Genomic DNA, 26,315 nt, shown 5'->3' on the forward strand with positions numbered 1-26,315 from the left:
ATGCTACATGCCTTGTATGACTATCAAGGAAAGGTAATTTCAGCACTGTAGATGAGTGCCTTTGATACAGAGGCACAGAACCTGTTCATGCAAAGAAATGCAATGTTTTCCCCCAGTCTAAGGTTAGATTGTGCAAGTGCTAATTTAAGGAAAAGTACGTGAGAATTGGAATCCATGCAAAGGTGGAGGAATACAGATCCTACTGAACAACCTTCTCACAAGGGCCTCCAGGAACAGTTCACACCATCTGTTTTTATTATCAACTGCAGTGAAGCTAAATAGCTTTCATTTAGGCTATTTTTACAGTGGGTAGAAGGCCTAAACTCTGTGATATTCAGGCTGCAGTATCTGCTGGAACAGCTTTTTCACACTCTGCTTAATTCTCTATTGCAATTAAACTTCTCTTACCACAGTAATGGGCCTTCAACTGCGAATACAGCAATTTGCATCTCTTTGCATAGTGCAGTGCAAAGGAAGATTTGTGTGAAGAAGAATCTGTTCATGTACACGCTAACTAAACACAACTGTAAAAGGAAGCAGACGACTCTTGAAAGAAGTGGCTGTTTGCTGTTCTCTGCCTAAGGTATTTGCCTGGGGTTTTGTGGTTTTATTTATTTATTTTTTTTAACTGAAGAGCCGAAAAAGATGATGTCAGTGGGTTTTATCCCTATTTTTTGTTTATTTTTAGAAGTGGACCAACTGTGACCTAAATTCTACAAGACAGAAGTGCACATAAGCACATTGTTAAATATCAGAATCTGAGTTCAGCCAATTTCAGCAGAACTGTACACATACATCTTCTTTAAAAGCAGACTACAAAAAACTAATTTACCAGTACAGTGAAAATGAACAGTAAAGTCTAATATTTACAACAGACAGTGAAGTCAATCTTTTAACTTGTTTGTCTTCACATGTGGATAATATGGATATAGCCTTATAATTCAGACACATAACTGTCAAAGGCAAAAAAGAAAACAGCACTTTTAAGTCAGCGTTAGTTTTATATACTTGCATTAAAGTGCAGCTGGAATCTGCATGGAACAATCTTCAAACTGGGCATGTGCAGACCCTGCTGTCTCCTGTATTTAAGTGGAAGCTGCTGCTGCTGCCCTTTGCTAAGCTGAAGATGGAGTGAAGCGATCTGAAGCTCTAGTGGGAAACTCTGCACTGGACCTCACGTTATTCCAGAGAACCTAACAATCTGCCTTACATACACATAAAAAGGTAAATTGGCTGACTAAATTCAGAGGAGAGCTTTTCTTTCTTTCCTTTTCTTAGATTTTGTTCATGTAAACAGCCAGCTCATTCAAAGGGAGATCTCTTGTACCTGTGAGGATACCAACTGCACCAAAATTGTGGAGTCCTTCAACACCTGGAATGACTTGGAAGCCAATGCCTACACACTGATGGACCTGCTGCTTAGAGACCCAACAGTAAGTGTTTTCTGTCACTAAAAGCTGTAGCAAGTAGTTCTGCTGGCAAAGCTGGCATTTGTGGAACTGTGAATGGACATTTAAGGTGCATGCACACATTTGTTGCTGTAATGTCATAATGAACAACATAATGAAAACTTTAAAATCTTCTTTTCATTACTTTAACTATTTATTTACCACAAAAAGGACTGTAGAAGTAGGGTTTTTCAGCAGTTACATGGGCAGAAGATAGGGAGGAAGGGCTAATGGCAAAGCACACCAAATACGTTGCAAACTGTCAAAAGAACAGGTTCTTGGGCATTAAACAGCTGTTTAGTAGTTAAACACAATGCTGTCTTGTGTTACTATTCAACATAGAAATCCCCCTAATTTCTGTAACAGTCTGTAAGTGCAGTGGAGTGTAAATGTTAAAGAGTCGTTATTTGCAGTTACCCATGAGATCTGTTCAGAAGGCTTTCAGGTAAGTTCTATCAAAGCTCTTTCTCAGCTGTTAAATACTAAACAGAAAGAAAATTTCCTTAGAGGTGTGAAGGTGAGACTCCACTGTGATGACATTTCAGGATCAAATTCCTTTGGGCTGACTAAAAATATTCTCCATTCCCACCCACACGCCCAAACCAAAGAAGTCAGAAGTCCTCTTCCTGTTGCGTCTCTCAGTCTACTATTAGAACTACACAGTTTTGTTCACCTGTTGTTTACACATAAGTCTGTTTAAAAGTAAAGAATAAAATACTTTAAACAAGCTAATTTTAAAAGTTTTCCAAATCTGAAATTCAACTTAAATTCTTGATGTGGTCACACCAGGTATTTTGGCATGGCCCACATAACACAGTAGACACTTTAAAACTGTGTTCAAGTTTCAACACAAACACTCCAGAAGGTTTTATGCATACAGGATGTTGGATTGAGTTTTTCAGTTTGACCCTAATTTATAATGAAGGATCAGTAAATATTTTAGTATTTGCATAGTAAAAATGCAGTCTGATTATTTATTTTTTAATAAAAACTGGATTTGTGCAGTGTCTTACAGAAAGATAAACAGAGAAGGGTCCTGAGCCAAGGCGCTTACAAACTAAATTAGATGGATAACATATGAAAGAGGATAGTGGAACACAGCAGGCAGGGATAACAGGGACTGGAGAGCACATGGAAAAATGGAAAAGGATTCTGGGGACAGAGTGACTTACATCAGAAAATTAGAAATGGATTTCTTCCTTATCCTGCTGAAAAAACATAATTAGCTGTTTCCTCTCTCTAGACCAAGTGTGTGTATTTTCAAAGTTTTGCATTTTAATTTGACACAAAGATTGGTTTAAGAGAATTTCAGGACTGAAAGCAATAAGTGCTGCTTGTGGTTGATATTAAATCCAGAAGACAGGATACAAAATCTGCTATCCAAATTGCTCAACAGGAAAAGCATCATCTATGGAAAGTCCTGCTGTCTACTGGAAAGAGGGTTTAGCAGTTGGCCTCACCCTGCTGAAACCATAATTGAGACGGGATTACACTCCTCTTTGTGCTGCCTGTCATCACAGAGCAAGTGCCTACAGAGGCAAGCTCAGAAATCAGGGCAAGGAACCGTAAAGAAAAATAAGCGTTACCAGTTGTTTGAAGTCCCTTTTAGATAGGCAGTACCAACACTGCACCTAGAAACCCTAGGAAATTACAGTATTTCTGATAATTTTTCTAAACTGTATGATTTGCTGTAATGTAAAAGGCCTAATGCTACCATTGGTTGTAGAAGTCCTACTGTGTAAATAAGCCACTTCATTATCTGTATTTGTAGGAAAATTAAGAACAAAGAAACTTGATACATTCCCAAAATCAATGTGGGACTGTCAAAACTTGTTGTGTTTTGGAACTGGGCTCTGTTCCATTGAAACTTTCAATATGCAAGACCAATGCTTACAGTTTGAAGCCAGATGAATTCATAAAAGCAGTGACATAGCAGTTCCTATGCCCCTTTCTTTGTGTTGTTTTACACCAAATAGATGCAATCCATCAAATGTCCAGGCAGAGGTAGCTGAAAAACGTCCTTGTCCTAGTCTTTTCTGTTCCTGGCTTTGGAGACAATGTCACACACACAAAAATAAAAATCAATATATCAATCAGAACCAGCACTGAAATATGTTCAAATCCCGAAATGACCTTATGAGGATTTCTGCTTTCCCTGTAAGTATAAACTAAACCTTGCTTTATACTCTTACCATTGGGAGAACATGAGGAGTGGGCTATATCAAACATGATTTTATGTTCAGTACAAGTATTTACATTCATGGCCTTGCTCCTACCATCAACACTGTTAGCTTTAGTAGAACTTCAACAATCAACATTTCCAAGTGGACAGTTAGTTAAGTGATATGACCTTTTTCTTACTTTGAAAACAGGGTGGGTTTTTTTCCACAGTAATAGTTGAACTGCATTGTTTGTGTGTTGTCCTTTCGAAAATGGTATGTTCTCTGCTAGAAGTTATTCTAAGCTGGTTTGGTTTTTTTTGGTTAGCGTTGGTTTGTTGTGTTTTGGTTTTGATTTGTTGTTTTTTGGGGTTTTTTTCTTGTTTGGGGTTTTTTACTATATTACAAAATAACTATTTAAAGAGTCATCTCTTTATGAAAACGTGTATAATAAACAGATTCCCAAGACAGAATAGATGCAGGTGTCAAATATTCCTATTTATATCTGATCTAGAATTCCTTCTAACCTGGGCAAATCACTTAGGAATCACTGTTTTGTCCTGGACTGCAAAGGAATTCCTTTAGCCTTTTAACTCTCTTCAGACCAGTGTCTTGCAGGGTCTTAACAAACTTCATGGTGAAATTCAAGTTCTGCCCTACACTGATGTACTCTGTGGCTGATTCATTTTTACCCCTTTCTCTGTGTCCTGGGTTCAGTGCTTAAGCCCCAACACTCTGCTTGCACCAAGCCTTAGCAGAAATGACAGCGCACTGTTCTCTTCCTGAAGAAGCAGGCTGCTCCTCAAATTGGCCCTCCAGAAAGAATTCTGCTTCCCTTGTAACCAGCTGGGGAAACAGGCCATAGATATAGAATGAGGCTCCATGCTGTGCTGCAGCTTCCACAGACAAGGCCAGAACAGAAAGGACTTAGACCTATTTATCTATCAAACACTCCCTCTTTTCCAAACTCCCCAAAAACATCTTAAATTTGTAAGTCTCAGTCAAATTTACTGAATGGTAACTGAAAACATGGTCAGTTCTGTTCTAGCTGTTTTGTTGCAGGCAGTAGACAAGCATTTCCTTAGGGAGAACAGTGAACATTTTAAGAAAGTAGATTGCATTAAACCTATCTATTTCCCTCTATTCTAGTGTTTTCACAAAGATATACTTAAACTTGCTGGAAAGAAATACACTAATGTAGGGCAACTTCATAACTTCGTAACTTCCTGCTACTAACTCTATTGAGGCAAATGATAAGTAGGATTTAGAAAAGGATTACACCTATATCTGGAGAATAAAAATATCCTCCTCTAAGATTATCCTTTCAAATGGACAGTACGCCTGTTTTAGGCTACAAATTAACTGCTAAGACTCTATAGTGAAAATTAAATTCCCACATCACTGTTCACTATGCATGTTTTGAAGCTCTGTGAAACACCCAGCTGTGGCTAAAGGCAGGCTAGTGTTTGGTCTGGAATGGTGCTCTGAATCAGTGTGGCGCTTCCCTAAGTTCCTGATGACACTAAAATTATCCATCTGATTATGCAAAACTATGGTGTAAATAAATAATAAATTATATGCCTATTGGAGATTAAGAACACAAATTCTTCTACAGTTCTAGCGAAAGGCCAGTATTATAAACCTTGCTTTTAAGCTTGACTAAAATGCTGTCCACGGCTACGATATGTTCTCCAGCTGACTTTCAGTACTTACCGTAAGGAAATTTTGTTACATTACAGTTACTACCTTGATGTCCTCTACAGCTTCCATGATCATTTTATGCTTGCTTGAGAAATGTGCAATGACTCTCAGGAAGTTGGTGCTTCCCAATGAATTGCTTCCTACAGAATGAATACCGACCCAAGCCACCTGCAGCACAGCTGGTCTGTGGGTATACTGGCACCCAGTGGTCTAGAGCCTCAGGTGCAAGTATCTTGTTGACTCAGGAAAGCTGTGGTCCATTTGTCCATCCACTGGAAAATGTCCAACCTCTTAGCTTCCAATTCAGTTTCGTTGTGCATTTGGTGACGTTTTGAACAATGTAACATTAAATTAGCTGTGTTTTCACATCGCTTGGAAGAGGAATAATGAAGTGCTGGTTTTGCCTGGTTTTTTTTTTCTTCATTAGGAGGTGATTCTAAAAAGAATTCTGAATAGAAAAAAAAAATGCAAGGCAACAATGCTGTGTATTATCAGTGCAATTGGAATACTTGTTCAGAGTATTCTCAAAGGACAATTGCTACAGTGGAGATTGCAACAGTGGGGTTTTATTCTCCCCTGCCAATCAAATACTCATACCAGAAGACAGAGGCTAAATAAGGCCCATCTGCTGGAGAAACTGAATAGAGAAAAGCTTTGGGAATTGTCTGATTTCTTGATTATCCTGCTGACCTGATTTCTTCAAGCACTATCTTTTTCTCCTTGCCCTTTATTTTGAAGTACAATTCCTGTAGAAGATCTGCAACACATACAGGCATGTGTTTTCATTTTCTAGTAAGGAAGCAGTATGCATGCAACTTAGTGATGAACTTGAAGTGGTCAGGTCTTATTTATGCCTTGTCAGTCAACCAGTACCTTTCTTTGCCTTAAAGAAAATTTGAAGCAGCTCTGTATTTCCAACAAAACCACTGAAATTACTTTTTTTAATAAATGACTTTTGCCTCTTAGAGAATAGTCAGAATTGGACCCTGTGGTAAAAATCCCAGGCCAACAGGAAGTCCACACTAAAATGTGAATTTGTTCCTCTTTCCTCCCATATACTTGCTCCTCCCATATACTTAGTATTGCTTATGTTCTATCATGGCTCCACTAAGTTATTCCTTTATTTTTTCACACTTGACATTTTTGTTGATTCTGAACTTGTTTTATTCCTGAGCAAGTGATTTTAAAGTCTTCTACTGTCCCTTAAATAACCTCTTCTCTCTTGTGATTTCTCTGTGTGTTTATATTTACCTTTTAAATTTTTCCTTGTCCTTAGTTCTCCATAAATTCAATTCAAATTAAAACCACTTTAATCTGTTCTTTGTAGCCAAAACAAGCTCCTTTAGTTGCTTCATTTCTGCTACCTTGATCCAGTTCTTATTAAATGGATAGCTACAGGAAAAAAACATCAGAAATCTCCATTCCATTAATAATCATCATGAACTCTCTTTAGAACAGCAGTTAAAATATGTTTGAGCCACAATCCTAAGGAAAAAAAACAACCAAACAATAAAAAAACAACAAAAAAAAACAAACCAAAACAAACCAAGGAACACCCAATCTCATTTATTTGCAACACTTTTATCTCAGACTCTCCCTCTCCACTTGCTATTAGTGTGGGATTTTTGGGTTATTTTACTGGCAGTGTGTTAGGCACAGCAATTTCTAATTAGGCAAGATGCCCACTGTTGTTGATGATGTGACGCCAACCTACAATTTGGTACAGGAACCTGAACAAAAAATGCCATGATACTGTTATTCGGTTAGTATATCAACTTCAACCTTTTCCTCCAATTACAGTAACAGCCATATCCACATCTTCCTTCTCTAAGCTCAGGGTATTTGTCCAGCATTTTATTGCTGCTAATGCAGAAACCCAGGGAGTGCTTTCTAGTTGTTGAGGATGGCTGTGGGCAAATCTTCAGCATACAAGCAAAGACAAACTCTTCCAGAATTCCAAACAGTCCTGGGGTTCACCTCCTGCTATTGCCACCTTTGTTTTAAATATACACTCTCATAACTTCTGCCCAATCTCACAGATGTATTCAGAAGTAATGTCTGCCTCTATTGTCTGAAAATAACCATTTCCTTTGATAACTGGGGTATTGTCAAAGGCATTTCTGAGTTGCACTCTGACTGCAAATACCAACTACTGCATAAACAACTGCAGCATAAAAGGGAGAACTTCATGTCTACCCATGAGCACTTTCCTCCTTTCTTACCAGCAACCTTCCTTTTCCTGGGAAGGAATGACTGCACATGACAGCTGTAACACCACCTGCCAGTATTTACAATTCAAAAGAACATATACAGCCTCATAGCACTATTAAAGCTTGATAAAGGCACAGACCTTGATACAGGCAATTCACTTGTCCTGGATCCTAGGCCACAGCCAAGTTGACAGTGTTCACAGTAGGGAGGCTACAAATGATTCGAAACATTCCCATGCATTTCTCAATCCTTGTGTGATTCTTATAGCTCAGTAGCTGAGGAATGCCATGGCTGCATCTTGCAGGCTTGAGCTATGAGCAGTGGCATTGGCATGCCATTCCATAGTGACTGCCATCCTTGATGAGGTAAGCCTGGCTATGAAGAACAGACAGGATCTGTCCATGCAGATGAGTGAGGACAGGACTTGATATTTGTCATGACTCCATTAGGTGGCTGGAGCTGATGCCAAGACATGTTGAGAACAGTGGCAGTTGCACAGAAGTGTTTAAGTCTCCCTGCCTGACCTTATGGCAAAAGGCAGCATAACGGTGATGGTTTGGACAGCTGTTCTCTTCAAGGTCTATCAGGTCATCCTGCTTCCTGGATGCAGCCTTATTTGCTTCATTACTAATCTGGGGTCACTCAGCTTAAAATGTGTTCATGGCTCCTGATAAGTAACCAAAAAATGTTTTTAAATTATTGTTTAAAATGCTGTAGCCTTCAGACTTTACTGAATTTTGCTGTGAGTTATTAGTTGATTAAGACACATATGCTTTCATCAAGTGATTTGTCACATACTTCACAGACAGCAAAATACCTTAATTCAGTGTAGAGTGAAAATAGAACTGGTATGGAAACCACGCATAAGGTATAAAGGATTTGTGGTTTAGTTTTTCTAATCCTTAATTTAGTTTCCAAGGAACTCTTGCTGAATGCTGCCAGGCTTTTGGTAACTGAGTCTTGAGGGCAGCTCACAATTCAGTGTTATTCAGCAGGAGAAATGAAATAGCCATACTACTAAAGAAAAAAATGCATATTCATCCACAGAAGATCATTTCTAGTTAGAGAAGTCTAGCCAGTGATGTCAGAGGAAAACAGAAATCGCACTTCACAGGTACAGAAACTCCCCCCAAAACTACAGAAAACTTACTTGTTTAGCACTGCATTACTTGATGTCAGATGCAATGAAAAGGGTCCCCCTCCTGTCTCTTTTCAGTTCTCTATATCCCTATCTTTCTATTGGGAGAAAATTCATTGCCTTTCTTCATCAAAATTCTAAACCAACAGTAAAAATATAAACAGCCCTTTGACCTTTGCACTGCTGATGGCATATTTGTCTCCTGAAGGTGATCAACAGTAAATGTGATTTAAAAGCAATTAACTTTTTTTTTTTTTGCTTGCTGCTTTTTTTCATTCTTGACAATTTCCTCCTCTAGAGAAGCACATGCCAGTTTATTCAGTAAAGTCTGATATACCTGTGACCTCTTGTTTACTCCACAGAAGATGATAGCGCAAGATGTGCCGGGTGCCTTTCCTACAGTGGATGTCCCAGACCATGCCCACTATACAATTGGAGTAGTTGTTCTTATTGTGGGAATCACAGGAACTCTGGGTAATTTCCTGGTCTTCTATGTCTTCTGCAGGTATCTGTCTTTCTGATTTTTTTTAAAAAATACTCAGATTTATAAACATTAACAGTACCTTGACTGTGCTCTGCAAATGCAGCACAGCCAATGTTACCATCAGACTACTATCCAGACATAGTCAAATGCACCAAAAGACATTGCTGTAGGAAAAAAAAATGACAACCTGCCACTTCTCTGTGACTCCCTCCCATTAACCATAGCCACAGGAAAACTCTTAGTAAAACTGCAAAGAATCACCCAGATATGTCAAGCAATAGAAAAGCAGCCAAAGCAGAAACCAGCCAGTGATTTTTTTTTCTTCTATTGGCTGAATTATGTCTGCACTGGACTGATGGGATGTTTTGCACCTGTGTCTCCCACATATCTTCTCTATTTTAGAAGTGCTGCTTACTACCCAGTTTCTTTTCCCACTCTGTTCCTTACTGTCATGTCTCTTGTTTTCACATTTTCTAACACTTGGCCTATTTCCTTTTAACTAAATCCACATTCCAGCTTTTATAGCTGAAGGAAACTGGATCTCTGACAAAAATGTGATACTTTCACCATTCCTGTTCTGCCATCCTGTTTCTGTTTTGTCACACTTGGGCAGAGCATTGGCACGATGTCCACGCCAGTGAGCTTCTACTTCATCATTGATCTTTGGGAACAAATGTAATGAACTAAAATAACAGCAATTCTATGATAATTTGTCTGTGTTAACTTGAATCACTGGAGTGTGGGTGAAAGTAGGCTGGGTGTTGAGCCTATATTTATGTGGTGCATTAAATGGCAGGTTTCAGTATGTGCATTCATAGTAGATACCAACACTTCAGTGTGAATGATATGGCCTTAAAAACAGAATAGGCGTTGGCGTGCAGACCATATATGTGAGGATGAAGTACTTGAGCTGCTTAGCTCTTTGGCTGGTCCCATACAGGAAATCCAGCCATGGCAGCTGCAGTTCCACTGAAGGACATCTGTCTTAATTTGAAGACGTTATGAAGACAGAAAGGGATATTGATTGCAAAGTAATAAATACATCAGAAGTTTGGAGAACACATCAGATGCCTACAAAGCAGTCTCAAGTAATGGCAAACTGTAAGACAACCAGCTGCCAGAAATATATTCAGTAACTTTGCAGACTACTGAACAAAATACAAGTGGCCCATAAGCATCTACTAATAATAACTCCTTGCTCCTAAATTGCGAACAGGTTACGGTAGCCCTATCAATTGATTCTGGATCAGTGCAAAAAACTCATCATTTATGCTGGTATTTTTCAATTGTGCCTCAGATTGAAAATTAGAGAAAGGAGCTAAAATGTTACACAGAGATCGCAAACTGAGGAGTTCTCAGTTGAGCTTTTATGTGCACCCCTTAAAACACTATACTACAATACTGTGAATAACATACACAGGCAGGATACACTGAAGGATGGCTATTGATCTGTTTAAAGCTAGTGTCTGGGCAGTGAAATGAGTGTCACAGAGAAGAAGGGATGTAAACCAAAATGCTTGATGTGGTACATGTGAGTTTGCTTAATCCCTGTATTTGTCACTGCTGGTTTTATCAGTAGTGGGAAATGCACTCCCCTCCCCCTACTTAAAATGACCTAGATACAGAAATCCATAGAATACATCACTTTAATTTCCTGTTAATCATGGACATGCAGTGCACTGGGTCAGAATATTTAAAGAACAATACAGTTTATCCCCGTCACTGAGCTGTGAATCCTCTAAAGTGCACAGGAGTATAAAGGTATAAAACAGCTTTGCTTATGTTCTCTTGTGAAGGAAATGAGAAGCACTCTGCTCTAGCTTACTGCATAGAATGTGCCTTGGTATTTGTGAAGCTAACAAAGCTCACAGGAAAGAGCAACAATGGAATTAACGGTGCAACAGTGTTTAGCAATATTTCTTCTGCTCTCTTTAGGAGTAGGAGCCTTCAGACTCCAGCCAACATATTCATCATCAATCTAGCTGTTAGTGACTTCCTGATGTCCATTACACAGTCTCCAGTTTTTTTCACCAACAGCTTCCACAAACGCTGGATTTTTGGTGAGAAAGGTTTGTATATATTCTTTGTAAGATTATCACTAAGTATGTTCTTATCATAGTGGCAGCTAAACTATTATTTCCTTATCCTCAGGTCCCCTTGAAATGTTCAGAACATTTTTCAACATTGTTTCACTGTTGACACAAATGTTTCTTTGAACATTTTTGCCTGTGTGCAATAAATACAGTCCCACCATGGGGAGGAAAATTACATACATGAGGTAGATACAAGGGTGACATTGGCAACGTAAGGCACAGGACTAGTCTTCTTGCCAGAATTCTTCCCCAGTTATGTCATACCTTAGCTCCGAAGTTACAAGCAACGCCACCCCACAACACACCAGTTTAAATGCTCTTCTAAATAACCTGCTCTGGGATTGCCACTTGGCAAAGTGAGGCAAGAAAGCTTGGCAAAAGTGAGTTTTAACAACAGAAATATTAACAGAACATTTCCTATGCAGAAAGATGTGGAATGAAGGTGCCTTCATTCTTGCTTCTTGAACAGGTATCAACAGACAGGAAGGTCAGAGAGGTAACGTTGCTATTATGATCTCTGATGACCAAAAGCAGTTTTTTTAGTTCCACAAACGGTTCAAGTATACATGTTAAAATGAAAACCCAAACCACTGCTTTTAATCACTAGGCTGTTTCAATAATTAAAATAATTCATTAATGTATACATCGTCTGCATATTTACCTCAGCAGAATCACTCATTAATATATTCATAGTCTGCATATTTACTTCAGCTATGATGACCTTGAAATGTAAATGGTTCTATGATATCAAAGTAGCTATAACCCACTGTTAAAAAACCATCCCTTCCTACTGGAGCTGCAGTAGAACTGGAGTTAAACAAGCTACTAATGGACTGTTAAAATTATCCCACTAGAAACATCAGAAATCAGTGAGAAAAACATGTTAAGTGTCACTGTCTCCAGCAATTCAAGCAAACAAAATCTTTGAAGTTTATCTCCACAAATAATGTAATTGGCAAGACAGCAGCTTTGAGACAGCATTCCAACTGCAGGAAAAGTGAACTTCCGTTGCTTTACAAATTCCAGAAGACATTTGTTCACAAGAAACACAGTCTTGAACTATCCCAGAAATTAATTAGCATGGCAGATTAATTTCACTGCTACTTCTGTCTTCTTCATTGAAAGGCTGTGAGCTGTATGCCTTCTGCGGAGCTCTTTTTGGCATTACATCTATGATCACTTTGATGGTGATTGCCTTGGACAGATATTTTGTCATCACGAAACCTCTGGCTTCTGTTGGAGTGATGTCTAAGAAGAAGGCCCTAATAATCCTGGTAGGAGTCTGGCTGTACTCTTTGGCTTGGAGCCTCCCACCCTTCTTTGGATGGAGTAAGTTAAATTGAATAAAAGCTTTTTTTCCCTCATAGCATTGGATTAAAGACCAGTTACAGGTATAGAATGCTTGCATATTAGGCTTGAATAAATAGATTTGAAGAAAACTGATAAAATATGTATTGAAACTAAAGATCTCTAATCAAAGGGGGAGGGGGGGAAGTGTATTACAGCATATTATGTGACAATGGCACTCTTCCTTAAGCTCATTCTTTAATGAATAAAGAACAGTAGATAAAATCAGTTCCAAAACTGGCCTTGGCAGGATGCAGCCACCTATTTTCCTATACCTATTTCGACTGAACCAAATCCAATTAAATATAAGTGAAAGAATTCACATAAAAGAGGAATACAATCTGAGTATTTTTTGCAAGTACATCTTCAGTAAGTCTTGACAATACTATAGATGGGCAGATTGCACCAGGTTTTGGTTCTGTTCTCCACTCAGCCATTGGTATCTTCACTATGGCTTCCAATAAGGATGTCATTCAGTAACTAATTTGCTTTTGTAAATGTGAATCTTATGCCTGCAAATTAGAACACAAATGCAGCATCTTGATCCTTGCAACTTGTAACAAATAGAGTTTCTGTTATTCTTCCTCATTTTAATCCATCTCTCTACCATTATTTGTTTCCTATGAGTCATCCGTTTCAGTCAGTCATCATTCAAACCTCTAGCCCATTATTGTTCTTCCTAATTCCAGAAGAGAATGTGTCAACTCAGCCGAGTTGAGAATACAGCAATGTTTGACCTTCCCAAACGATGCTGCAACCAACTCAGCTACTGAGTAGTATTTCAGCAGAATTTTGTTATTGTCTTGTTATTGTCATTCTGGTCACCCATAAACATGAAGTATGTTTAAGCAGGCGAACTGCAGTACTGGGAGAAGAAGCCTTTACTTGAATGAGTAGCTATTAGAATGACAAAATGAGAATGTAGTCTTAGATTCTAGATTCTTAATTGGAGAAGGTAAAATAGTTGCTTGAAGGGTGTTGTTATCTTGTAATTAGATTCTAATAGCACCCACAGTACTAACTCTCATACTTCAATCAGATGTATCTGAGCACATCTGGTGCAATACTTTTAACAATTCAACAGAAAATATTACAGAAAACAGTGAAAATTAAAATACAAAGTTAAGAAGACACTGCTGGTGACAACTTTTTTACTTAACATTTTGACACAGTTCCTTTAAGGAGATTATATTTTATATCAGGCAGAATATTATGTATGTATGATGCTTTTTGCTTTGTACTGAACTATACCTCTTGACAAAATTAGTTTGATCTGCACAAGAAATCATTTTCCTTTGCACAGTAAATTTCTCTTGGCTGCACAAGCTTAAAAAAGTAGTAGCTGTAGCAATCAGTTTCTTTTCACTCCTTGGGAAGACAATATGACAGGAAAGGGAGATACTTAAAAACAACGCAGTCCGATCCAAGATCCACTGAAGGATTTGGAGAGATGCCCTTTGACTATACTGAGCTTTAAACAGTATTCAGAAAATGAAATGCTGCTCCCTCTCCCTGCTGCCTCCCCCGGCAGGCCTGGTTGCTGCACCATGGCCCTTAGCTGGCTTGGCTGCTTCTGCCTCCTGCTGCTCGGCCTCTGTGGGAAGGCTGCCACCATGAGGGACTTCTGCAAGATCGGGGGGATGTCCTGCAGCACCTCCATCAAGGACATCAAGAAGGCCTACCAGAAACTGGTGCTGCAGCTCCATCCTGACAAGAACCATGACAACTCCTGGACATGAAAGTTCCAGGACCTGGGTGCTGCCTATAAGGTGCTGTCAGATGAGGAGAAGAGGAAGCAGTATAATGCATATTGTGAGGAGGACTGAAGAATAGGCACCAGAACTCCCATGGAAACATCTTCTCACACTTCTCTGGGGACTTCTGATTCATGTTTGGAGGTAACCCTTGCCAATAAGACAGGAACATTCTCCAAGGAACAGACATCACTGTGGACCTGGAGCTACACTTGAAAAGGTATATTCAGAAAACTTCATAGAAGTTGTCAGGAACAAGCAGTGGCAAGACAGGCACCTGGCAAATGGAAATTAAACTGCCAGCAGGAGATGAGGACCACCCAGTTGGTTCCTGGATGTTTCCAGATGACTCATGAACTTGTTTGTGACAAAATGTCCAAATATCAAGCTTGTGAATGAGGGGTAAACACTGAAAATAGAGATAGAGCCAGGCATGGGGGGGTGGTCAGGAATATTCTTTCATTGGTGAAGGAGAACAAAAAACTCACTGGAGAGGAGGGAGAAGATAAATGAAGGACTCATTGCAGTGATGAAGTCTGCTTGTACACCTGGTTCATTTTCACCACAGGAAACACCCCAGGCACCACAAGTACTGCAGGCAGTCTTTGCTTTCCTGGTTGTTCCCTTAACTGCAAAATAAAGCTCACCCATATGTTTATAATTCTTTAATTAAAAAAAAAATCAAAACAGAAGTGCCATGAGGATAATAAGGGGGCTGGAGTACCTCCCATATGAAGACAGGCTAGCAAAGTTGGGTCTGTTCAGACTGGATCTCATAGCAGCCTTCCAATATCTGAAGGGGGCCTACAAGGATGCTGGAGAGGGACTCTTCATCAGGGACTGTAGCAATAGGACAAGGGGCAATGTGTTCAGGCTTAAACAGGGGAGATTTAGGTTAGATACAAGGAAGAATTTCTTTACTGTGAGGGTGGTGAGGCACTGGAACAGGTTGCCTGAGAAAGCTGTGAAGCTCCATCCCTGGAAGTGTTCAAGTCCAGGCTGGACAGAGCCTTGAGCGACAAGGTTTAGTGCACGGTGTGCCTGCCCATGGCAGGAGAGTTGGAACTAGATGATCTTAACGTCTTTTCCAACTCAAACCATTCTATGATTTTATGAAACAAAATTATTCAGCTTTCTGATATGAAGCCTTAGACTTATAAATATAACAGGGCAACAGAGTAAAATAAAAAGAAGTGCTTTGAACAAAGCACTGTGTATCCTTTAAGACTCTTTTCCCCTTTATGAGAATGGGACTAAATCCCATGCTATTCTAAGTTTCTTTCTCTTACTTCTGCACAGAGAGGAAGAATCATGCCATGGCTTATGCATTTTCTTGTCTTTCTAGGTGCATATGTTCCCGAGGGCCTGATGACTTCCTGTTCCTGGGACTACATGACTTTGACACCATCAGTCCGTGCATACACAATGCTGCTTTTCTGCTTTGTCTTTTTCATTCCTTTGATTGCTATCATATACAGCTATGTCTTTATATTTGAGGCTATCAAGAAGGCCAACAAGTAAGTAGCCAACAGCTTTAAGCTTTTATCCTTCCATTTCATTGCCTGCTTATTTTCTTGAAACAAAGACTAAGAAAAGAAAATTGTTAAGATTTCACTTTTAATTTGTATGCATGACTGATAAAGGAAACCAAACAAGAATTCTGTCGACAGTCAACACGGTAAGAAGCATGATGCTTAGAAGGGGCATTCCTGAATTTAAGCCAGAGCTGTTCAGTATATTGGCTAATGCTGCAGGAAATGGTATAAGTAGCAGCAATAGAAATCTGAAGGATGAGAAAGCAGCACAGAAACTAACCAACCAAAAGAAATACCAGAAGAATATCAGACACCTAACAACAGTGTATCAACAAATATTCCACAAAAAGTAGGTCAAATTAAACTACAAGTTTGACAAAGGGTGAAAAGAGGTAAACCATTTAATTAAAGGCCTTTGAAAGAAAAGCTATTGTTGTAAAAATAAAGGTCAATGTCTGCCACTACATTTGTAATCTGTAGGTATCTGTCCTGTAGATATCAGCATATCTAGTCACACAGCTCAGAAGCACAAAGTGAGAATAAGGTAGCAAAATCGGACCTATAGAAGCAAAGACTTCTTTAACACAGTATTGTTCAATGCTTGAATACCCAATTTATATGGAAATTCTTCTGGTACAGGACTATTTTCTTTACTGAAGCACATATGAATTTGCCACTGATTAGTGCAATGAAAGTGCAATGAAAGGACTGGTCACGTGTATACATTAACACACATTAAAAGTGCATGAAACTTAGCATAAACTAGCATAAGAGTACTTGTTGCCACACTTTATGAAGCCATTTTCTCAATTCCCTACCTCCTTTTTTTGCTGTTGTATGTTTATTTCCTAGGTCTATTCAAGCTTTTGGATGCAAACATGGAAATAAAGAGTTCCAGAAACAGTTTCAGAGGATGAAAAATGAGTGGAAGATGGCCAAAATTGCACTGATTGTCATCTTGCTTTATGTCATTTCCTGGTCACCATACTCTGTTGTTGCTCTGGTAGCTTTTGCTGGGTAATTATGAATGTATCAACAAAGGAATAGTCAGTGAAAGCAAAAGGTGTAAAACTGTAGAAAACAGATAAAAGTCAAAGCTACTTGTCAATTTTAATGCCTGAAGTGCAGCCAAAACATTCACATATTTAGGAGTGACATACAACAAATGAGGCACATACTAACTCTGTTATTTTTCTTAGTTTGACTTAGAAAGAAAGTTATGGAAAAAAAAGGAAGATTGTTATTGGCAACATAACATTACTGCACTGATGACTCCTGAATGCAGATTCTCTGCACTAGGATATTTGAAACATCTGAAATTTATTTAGCACCAATATGCTAAATAAGGGGCCCCAAAAATCCACCCAGGAACTGATTCTCTTTTCTTTCTCCACTTCTTTTACTTACAAAACTCTACTCATTTTATTGTGTTACATCAAAGTGCTGAAATTACTTACATGATAAGCAAGTTCAAAACTAGTATATACTTGCATTGGGGAGCTTTTTCATGTTGGATATAAAAGATCATAAATATAAACAACCTAAGCATGTTTTCATCTATTTAGTTGTCAGCATTCTATGCAGTAATTTCAACAAAAGCATGATATTATTAATACTGTATCTGTACATAGCCTGATACCAGGCTATAATTGATACAATCCAGCGTAAGTAATGGATTGGAAGTCCACATGCCTTGGCTCTATGCAAGTATTTCTCCCATGTTAACCTGTGAATTTTCCTGTGTTTCAGTTTGGTCTTTGTAAAATGTGACTTTAGAAAATCTGCTTTAGAAAGTCTTGTCAGCTGCAAATCCTCAAGTGGAAGACTCCTATGATAGTACAGGGCACTTGTATCTGTATTTCTCAAGTCAGAAATAAAAAGTAGGTTTTCCTAAAATTGACACATAGGATAAATTTATGTATGACAGAGCATTCTGGGATGCAGGGTTGATTTTTGTTACACACCTGAGGAAGAGGCCATTGCAGGGCCTCTTTTCAAAAGGCATCTTCCTAAACATAGGATTTCTAAAATCTTATACCTAAGAAAAAATAGTAAGAGGATTCTCCCCCTTTGTATCTACAGGGGCAATTCCAAGCAGCAGCAAACATTTTCTCTGTGAAGGTAAATATATTCCTCACTCAGAAACACATCCTTAGGATGTGCCCCAGCATCCCATTTCCTGTCACAGGGGGACTTAGGTACTCAGTACCCACCCCTGGTCACATGTGAGCAGACAGAGAGAGAGAAAGAGCAAGAAGACAAAGAAATGAAGCACAGCTACACTGCAGAACTACTTGCTCTAAGCTACTGCCTCCCACCAAAAAATAATTAAAAAACTAGAAGATGCTTTAAGCTCTACATTTTAGCTATGTAGTAATGTCACACTGTCCTGTATGATTCAGCATCTACCTTAGGATGATCAAGTGCCTGCTGAACTTGACTTCTAGCCCATGTCTCACACTGACAAACATGAACAAATGGACAATTTTGTAACTCTATGCGACAAATGAGCATTTGCAAATTTTGCTCATGAAGACATCTGGTGAGCAACACAGCTTTATTCACCTTTTTTTTTTTTTTTTCCATTTCTGAAGTATGCCTTTTAGGCAATGCTTCTGGGACTTTTTCAGAGATTAACAGACCAAGGCTGCAGGTCTTCTGTGGACGTTTATTACAATGAACTCAGATAAAATCACTGCGTACCACAAATGGGAAGCAGACATGGAGTCTGTGGCTGTAGTCTTGGACTAAAGGCAACTCATTTGACAGAGTAACAACATACTCAAAATTAAGGAAGTACCTTAATTTCTTTAGAAAATACTCTGGTTCACTAATATTGCTGGTATAAAGGTTGTATTTCTGGGAATTGTTAGCTTAAACATAAGCCTTTGTCACTATTTCTCAGCCTTTGTCACTATGACCTCTCCATCAGTCTTATGAAAACATCATCTCTCTCATCTCAGGGTCAAAAACTGCTTTACAGCAAGGCCATGCTATTGTTTGTTCTCCAGAATCTCTGAAGAACTACACCTCTAAACAATGCTTTAAACATATGATTAGGAGAAACCATGTTAAAAATTGTATATGGAGAACATGCTTATCAAAAAAAAGCCTCAAATTAGAGGTGAAATGACATCTCAACATTCAGGCAGTTGACATAATGATTCCTGTATCACCATTAGCAAGCCATAAATATTCACATAGCATGATGAAAAATTTCTTCAGCAGGAAAATGAGCTGCCACCTACTTATGCAATTCTGTTGTTTGTTTGCAGCATGTATATGAAAGACCTTCTTCTGAGAGGATTGAGAGGAAAATCTGTTTTCTCCAATCATACAGGAATGTAAGGCTAATGGAAAGATGGAGCTTAGACTGTGTTCCCAGGAAGAGAAGCAGTGATACAGAAAGGATATTACTGTTGGGAGGAAAGACTGACTTACTGGGCCACTTAACTTAGAACTCTTTCTGCCAGTGCAGGAAGAGATATTTATAGCCTCCAAGCAGGTCTATGGAAAATTTGCCTACTAGAAACTGCCTATGAAATGTTATTGTTATTGTGGTCTGAGTTGTTCTATTGAATTTCTCCTGACCAAAACCTTAAGGGCTGCTTCAAGCTACCTTCAAAAATTAACTGGCTGATAGCAGCATGGCATCATAATTCTTTTATCCTTTAGAATCATATCACCTGTACATACGCATGGCCACAATAACATGAGTGTGACATATGACACCTGAAAATATTTCTCCTTAACTGTTCAGTTCAGAAAAATACTTCCCCTTCATTTTTTAATTCAGATCAGAAAAAAAAACCAACAAAGTTTCAATAGAAAAATAGATTTTCAGTTATCTTTCCCTATAATGCTTCATTCTGAACACCTATCTAGTAACCACAAGTTTATCTGTGGTCAAGTATATCTGCTGAGTTTGGAACAGAGATACTCTGATCAACGTACGTTCACATTGAAGGCTGACTTTTTCATTAGGGAATGTTGGCTTTGTCAGCATGGGAATTACCACCATCCTGAGTTACAGTAGTGAAGTATTGCAAGAGAAGTCCCAAGAAAATAGTGTTTCTCGGAAATGTAATTAGAAATGTTTCTTAGAAATGTAATGCTGTTAAACATTACAGACAAAGGATATAAAATTTGTTCTCTCACTGGGTATGGAAACCCCCGTTTTATTCTCCCTGGAACACTAATAAAGCATTGTCTTGTCAGTGTATAACTGCACAGACTACACAGAACTGAGTACTAAATATATAATGCATTTGCATTACTCTAGGTATTCTCATGTCCTAACACCCTTCACAAACTCCATACCAGCTGTGATTGCCAAAGCTTCTGTCATCCATAACCCCATCATTTATGCCATCATTCACCCCAAATACAGGTAAGTTCACTCTTAAGTTAACTTTAATATAGCAAAGAAAATCAGACAATAACTGTCACTTTTAGAACTAGAATCTGAACTCTCCTTCACCTGCTCATTTTACCTCCGCAAGACAGCCTCATCCTCCCCTAGAAAACTTCTTAATGCCATATTTTCAGTAGAATTTGTACTTGGAGCAAGTTACTATGCAGATAGGAGTTAGAGACATTTATGGATACTGATCTGTACTTACAGATTACATGATAAAATATAGAGACCTTAGCACCTCAAAGGAAAGCACCATCATTTTTAAAAAAGTATCTTCATGAGAACTACAGACATTTATCACTGTTGCAAATAGCAGTTTGTTAACCTGGCCAGTGAGAGATGCAATTTGAAATCAAACCACCTCTTCCCTACTCTGTACATCCCCCAGCTTTCTTCAAGCTTTCATTTTTCAGATAGTATTTCTTCTGAGCTGTAATATCTAGGGTCATTACCATATCAAGTTCAGATGCAGGCTGTGAGATCTGATGGATGGCAGCAAAGCAATATATACGCTTTACAAAAAACTACCGGGAACTGAATAGAGAAGAGGTGGGCATGAACATCTAACTGGGGAATGTTGGGAGGAAGAAGAAAGCTAGGCAAAAGAGTGTGCTTATGCTGCATATGAGGAAAGAAATATGGTAATATAACTGCACATTTTGTACAACTTTACAGATAGTTGGCAAACAGATGCGTAAGAGGAAGCTAGAAGAGCTGCTTAGGGGAACATTAAAATAATTCATTATGTGTTACTTCTGCAGGGTTCAGTTTAAAGGGACAGAATTTTTTTTTTTGCCCTGATTAAGCTGAAAGCAGACAAAACATCATTTTAATAGCTCCCTTCAGTCCAAAGAGTTATACTTTAATGCTCTTATCCCTGCCAAGCAAAAAAATTTAGTTCTGCAGAACACTGTGAATAAGTGATCTCGCAGGGTGATTGTAAATGAGATACTGGATATGTGGAAAACTTTCTGTACTCAGCAATTTTCCAGGCTATGCAGCATTAGTTCATCTCTTTGAATACATGCATTGTTTATGATGACTGAAGTTCGTGCTAACAGAAAAAAATTTGACTGGTTCTACCTCTCATCCATTAGAACAGCCATTGCAACATATGTTCCTTGTCTTGGATCCCTGCTGAGAGTTTCTCCTGAAGACTCACAGTCTTTCAGCAGTTACCCCTCCTCCAGACGAGAGACCGTAACCAGCCAGTCTTCTGAGATAAGCAGGCCGCAAAAAGGAAAAAGGCGACTGTCTTCTCTCTCTGACGGTGAATCAGTAAGGAAGACACTTCCCATACACCCGTTTTTAATTGCAAAGTAATTAATCTTCACACAGAGTCCTTCAAATTGGTACATTCTTTAGATTAAATGCATTATGGTGCTTATTACAAGAGCTCCAGAGAAAGCAGAGAGACAAAGTGAAATATAAGACAGAAGGCTGAAGTATAAAAGCAGAATGTAGATCTTTGTACTCTTGGTGGTTGGTGACACTGAAGCAAGAGTGGAAAGGTAGAACAACAGGAATTTTAGAAAGTAAGGGATGCTTCGAGTCAGAGCACCCTTGAAAATCTGCTCATATTTTGAGGGTATACTTGTCTGATCCGAGATTTGCAGTCTGGACGCAAACAAAAAAGAAACTGCTAGTCACTAAATAGTTCTCTAGTGAAAGCAAGGTTGTAATGAAACAGTAATGTTTTCTGAAAGTGAAGTGGGATATATTTGGGAACATATTAATCACTAGATTTAGACAAATCAGTAAATCCATTACAGAATCATTCTCATCACCTCAACAGCTTGCTGCTGCCAGTCTAAATGAAACGCAGTGTTTTGCATGGCAGCAGGAAACAGAATATATTCAGCATCTTAAGCTCTCTCTTGCAACCCAGTTACCTTACTAAGTAACTAAGCACTTTAGTTACTTAGTTACTCTTTACACTCTTAGTTACACTTCAGTTATTCATTGCAATTGTTTTAAATGACATTTCCAAGTATATGAAAAGCCATAATTTTCTTGGTGATTCTTTTTCATAGTCAAGGTAATATACATATCTAATCCAGCCAAGCACTGAATTCTGACAGTTGTTTTTAACACTGACACTTTGATTTCTTCAGTCTAATCAAAATCAAATTCTACTGGCTAGTAGCCACCACTCACATGATACTAGTCACTGGCTAATAAAAAAAGAACATTTCTATATTGAATCTTTTAGATTGTAAATACTGATTCTTAAAAAACCTAACAAACTCCTTCAGTAACATTGTGTGGTTTTGTACTACTATCATTACTGGGGAAGGGGAAAACATACAAGCAATTCAGCAATTCTTTTTTGCTTAGGGAAGCAGCTCTTAATACTCAAGGTAGAACAGCAGAGAACAAAAGTACAAAACTGGGTACAAAGTAGTTAACCAAAAGTAAAAAATTTCAAGCAATTGGCATGCTTCAGTCTGGAATTTTCTGTAAACATTAAGTCTAGATCTTGTTCAGAACAGTGATAGAGTCAAGATTTTGTGAAAAGAACGTATTTCCCTTAACTATTTGATTTGACCATAGAACAATGATTTATTAGTAAGTGTATCAGTTTAGCTGAAGTACAGAACAGAAACAAGGGCTCAAGTTTAAACTAAACAAAATTGCTTTGATGCTCACAGATAATTTATTTGGATTTTGTTTGGTACCATCTGTGCCTCAATTAAGCTCTAAGCTTTCTAGATATATATACCTGCAATTCAAAAAGGCAGTACATATGCTGCCATGTATTTTATATCAAGGCTGGTCATCAAACTGTAAAACAATAAATTAGCTTTATGACTTTTTTTTTTTTTTTTTTTTACTCCTGTGAATGCAAAGATATTCTGCACCTTGGAAAATTCTAAGGAAACAATTTCCAGTAAGTTCTTTGCAGTGAAATATATCCAACTCTAGAACAGATGCTCAGAAAATAAAGTTACTTCCACTTTGAAATTCAATCGAATCAGACTGTATGTGCTACTACACTCTATGCATGGAATGGGAAGCAGGGTATACATTTTTTAATAAGCTGCAATCCAAAAAATAGCTGAGCCCAACCTCATGTGCTTCAGCAGGAAAAGAAATGTTTAGATTGTCCTCCTGGTTATTTTGCTAAGCTCTTCTAAAAAATCCTTCTAAGTTTGGAAAATCACAGCTTGTTCACAAAACAAAATGTTTTTGAAGCACTGATTCTGCATTCCCTGGTAATTTCCTTCCATTTACTTCTGCTTCCACCCAAGCTACTTTGGAAACTTTGGCCCTAATTTCTCCTTTGGCCCTGTGCTTTCTATTTGGGTACTAGTATGGAAACACTGGTCACTTCAGAGCTACAATGTGAATCAGAGAAGTTTCAACAATAGACTATAATAAAACATTATTTTGTTTGAAAATCTGCAGTGCATCCTCTGGAGGAAAAAAAAAAAAAAAAAGAAAGAAGTAAGCTGAATTTTAGACTCAAAAGACTTGATAGTTTTGTTTGTACGTCTTACAAGCAAAGATTTTGTGAAGTCACACATGGCGTAACTTATGTGAGATGTCTTTTATACAATTTCTGTTTTACAATTCCTGTCTAGGTAAAACTGGTTCGCTTGGGGCAAATTGATGGAAGTCTAAGGAACCCAGAGTGACTACTTTTGCTGTTTTCATTTTAGGGCTGTACTGACACAGAAACTGATAACCCCAGTATGCTCTCCAGACTTGTGAGCAGACAGATTTCCTACAAAATGGGTAAAGGCACAACTCAAACTAGTGACGTAAGAAGCAAACCTAAACTGAAGAGCCCTGATTCTGGGATTTGTGAGAAGGTAATAGACTGTGTAATATCTAAATTCTCTGACAACTGGTAGGTTAACAAATCTGCACATTTTACCATAATTAAGTATGAAGGTTCCTGCCAAGAAGATGGGGATAACCTATGAGCTAACACAGGAAGTGAAGACTTAAGTGGCTGTGAAAGGTCATCAGCTTTTTATTTCTACCCTGGTTCATTATTCAGCTGTCTTTGTTGCACTTCTGACAAGCAATGGTGCTCTGTTAGTGAACTTAGCATCTGAATGGTATGTTGCTTTGTGTTTGGTTTTAAGTGTGTATTCAGTAATATTTGTATTCCACTGTCCAAATCACTTAGCCAACCCTGTTGTCTCACCATTTGCTATCAAAAGGACACACGTGGTGAGAGATAAAAACCAAGGCTATCTTTAGCATATCACTACTTTTCTGTCAGTCCTCTGTTGTCTCCCCTCCTTTTTTAAACTATACTTTGAATTTCATGTAAAATACTGTAACATATCTACATGTCATTTATGTCTTTCTTATCTGTGTTTATTTTTCAGACAGCTGTAGATTCTGATGACATATCCATGGTGGAACTAAATGTCACAGAATACACTGCTACACCTACTGTAAGAATTATTATTTTAATATTTGGCATGGGTCTAATTAACCAAGTGAACAAAACCTAGTGACAACCCAGTCTACTCCCAGCAGAATATAGAAAATATGACCAAAAAGTGTAGATCATTGCTGAAACTAAGCAGAAGGAGAACACATATATCACAATGAGCTCCTTAAGTCCTGCTTCTTCAAGGAACTTGAATATTTTCTTTCATTCAGTAGGTCTTATGATGAGGTCTGTGATTTCCTTAGTGGAGCATGGAAGCATTAATTTTGTGCCATCTTCATACAAATAATATGCAAAGTAAGCTGAGACAGCCATTCTGATGACTGTACCTCTAAGACAGCCATAGTCTTGTGGCAAGTACTGCTGTACAAAGTGACATTTTTAACTATTTAATGTTGTAGCAGCAAACATCTAAAAAATGCAACTTGAAGGAAATCAAGGTAAGTTTTTGAAACACGCCATATTACTTACTCAGTAGGATATTGTGTTAGTGTCTATTTCTTCTTCCATGTAACGAAGCTACAGAATACCAATAAATTTTTTTTTTTGGACATCTGCCACAAGTGAGGCAAGTTGCCTTAGTTCTTGATAGAAGACAGTGAAATAAGAGAAAATAGCTGACAGATGTAAACAAGCCAGTTTTTTCTTTACAGTATTAAGCCAAATGTAATATAAAAATCTTAAATTATATCTTATTGTTAGCAGTGATCCTTACCAGCTATTGTTGTCTTCATCCTAACACTCTTGATTTTTTGGTCCTGTGAAAGTGAGAGATAACATTGCTATTGCCAAAAAATGCCAATTAATATCTTCCTCAATTGCCCTTTTCACTTCATTCTCTAGTTTGCTTTCCCCTTCAACCATCCATGCTGCTATCACTGCATTTCACATCACCTGTTGCCCCAGAGAACCTAAACAGTCCCTCTTTATGGAGGGACTCCTTACTTACTTGAACTCATAGTCTGTCTGAACATACTTACAGCATTTCTGTTTGTAGTCAAATGTGCTGTCATTAGTTTGGTCTTTATCGAAGTAGACCAGCTCTTAAGTAGCAAATGAAAAATCTATGCTTTAGTATGTTAACTTGTTAAACATTTTTTTTCCTCATAAGTTGTTCATGAAATACTGTAAAAATATTCAGATCTACTTTATTATCCACCTTTGTTTTTCAGTTAGTGACGCAGATTGGCAAAGTGCTTATCTAAATATATGCCACTTTTTCATAGATGATGCAACCTGATCTCCTTGTAGATATTTATGATGTTAGTATCTTTTAAATCCTTACATCCTTTAGAGAGCTGAAAGCCTGAATGGTACTGGACAAAGAAAAGGACAGTCTCACTCTGGACCACCTGCAGCGCAGATACCCAGCATCACAATAACATACAGCAATGTCCAAGGAGTAGAGCTTCCTTCTGGATACCACTCTGGTTTCCTGTACCCTAAGATCAACAGCCACAAGCAAAACAGGAAGTCCAACAGCCTAGTGAGTGGTGCAAGCAACAATGTCACCTTAGCCAATACCTCTAGAACAACTACAGACCTGCTGAATCCAGAATACCTTCCTACATTGCTCTGAAGTGCTCCTGCAAAGACACAAGACAAGCAAGGATAAAA

General features: G+C 38.2%; 1 protein-coding gene, 1 long non-coding RNA gene and 1 pseudogene across 2 annotated transcripts in view; 2 read left to right on the forward strand and 1 right to left on the reverse strand.

Moving 5' to 3' along the window:
• The window catches only part of LOC134163706 (uncharacterized), a 74,185-nt gene that overhangs the window by 43,978 nt on the left and 3,892 nt on the right, over nt 1-26,315 (reverse strand). The gene's annotated exons all lie outside the window — the stretch shown is intronic.
• On the forward strand, nt 1-26,315 carry OPN4 (opsin 4). The gene is made up of 12 exons (XM_062618864.1): nt 1-33; nt 1,248-1,433; nt 9,023-9,162; nt 11,077-11,210; nt 12,360-12,563; nt 15,681-15,852; nt 16,723-16,887; nt 20,153-20,260; nt 21,385-21,565; nt 23,950-24,102; nt 24,631-24,699; nt 25,993-26,315. Exons 1-12 carry the CDS (start codon nt 1-3, stop codon nt 26,275-26,277), a joined length of 1,830 nt encoding a protein of 609 aa, XP_062474848.1. The 3' UTR covers nt 26,278-26,315.
• LOC134163705 (dnaJ homolog subfamily B member 11-like) lies at nt 14,004-17,087 on the forward strand (annotated as a pseudogene).

This window comes from Pezoporus occidentalis, unplaced genomic scaffold (genome assembly GCF_034315485.1).
Source record: "Pezoporus occidentalis ecotype Australia unplaced genomic scaffold, CSIRO_AGI_Poc_V1 ctg204, whole genome shotgun sequence".
In the NCBI taxonomy this organism is placed as follows: Eukaryota; Metazoa; Chordata; class Aves; order Psittaciformes; family Psittacidae; genus Pezoporus; species Pezoporus occidentalis.

What these genes read in the sequence shown, in the direction of transcription:
- OPN4 (XM_062618864.1), top strand. Translation starts at nt 1, where the DNA reads ATGCTACATGCCTTGTATGACTATCAAGGAAAG. An exon ending in GTCTTCTATGTCTTCTGCAG is followed by an intron (nt 9,163 to 11,076) that starts GTATCTGTCTTT and finishes TGCTCTCTTTAG; the next exon opens with GAGTAGGAGCCTTCAGACTC. An exon ending in CTCTCTCTGACGGTGAATCA is followed by an intron (nt 21,566 to 23,949) that starts GTAAGGAAGACA and finishes TTTTCATTTTAG; the next exon opens with GGCTGTACTGACACAGAAAC.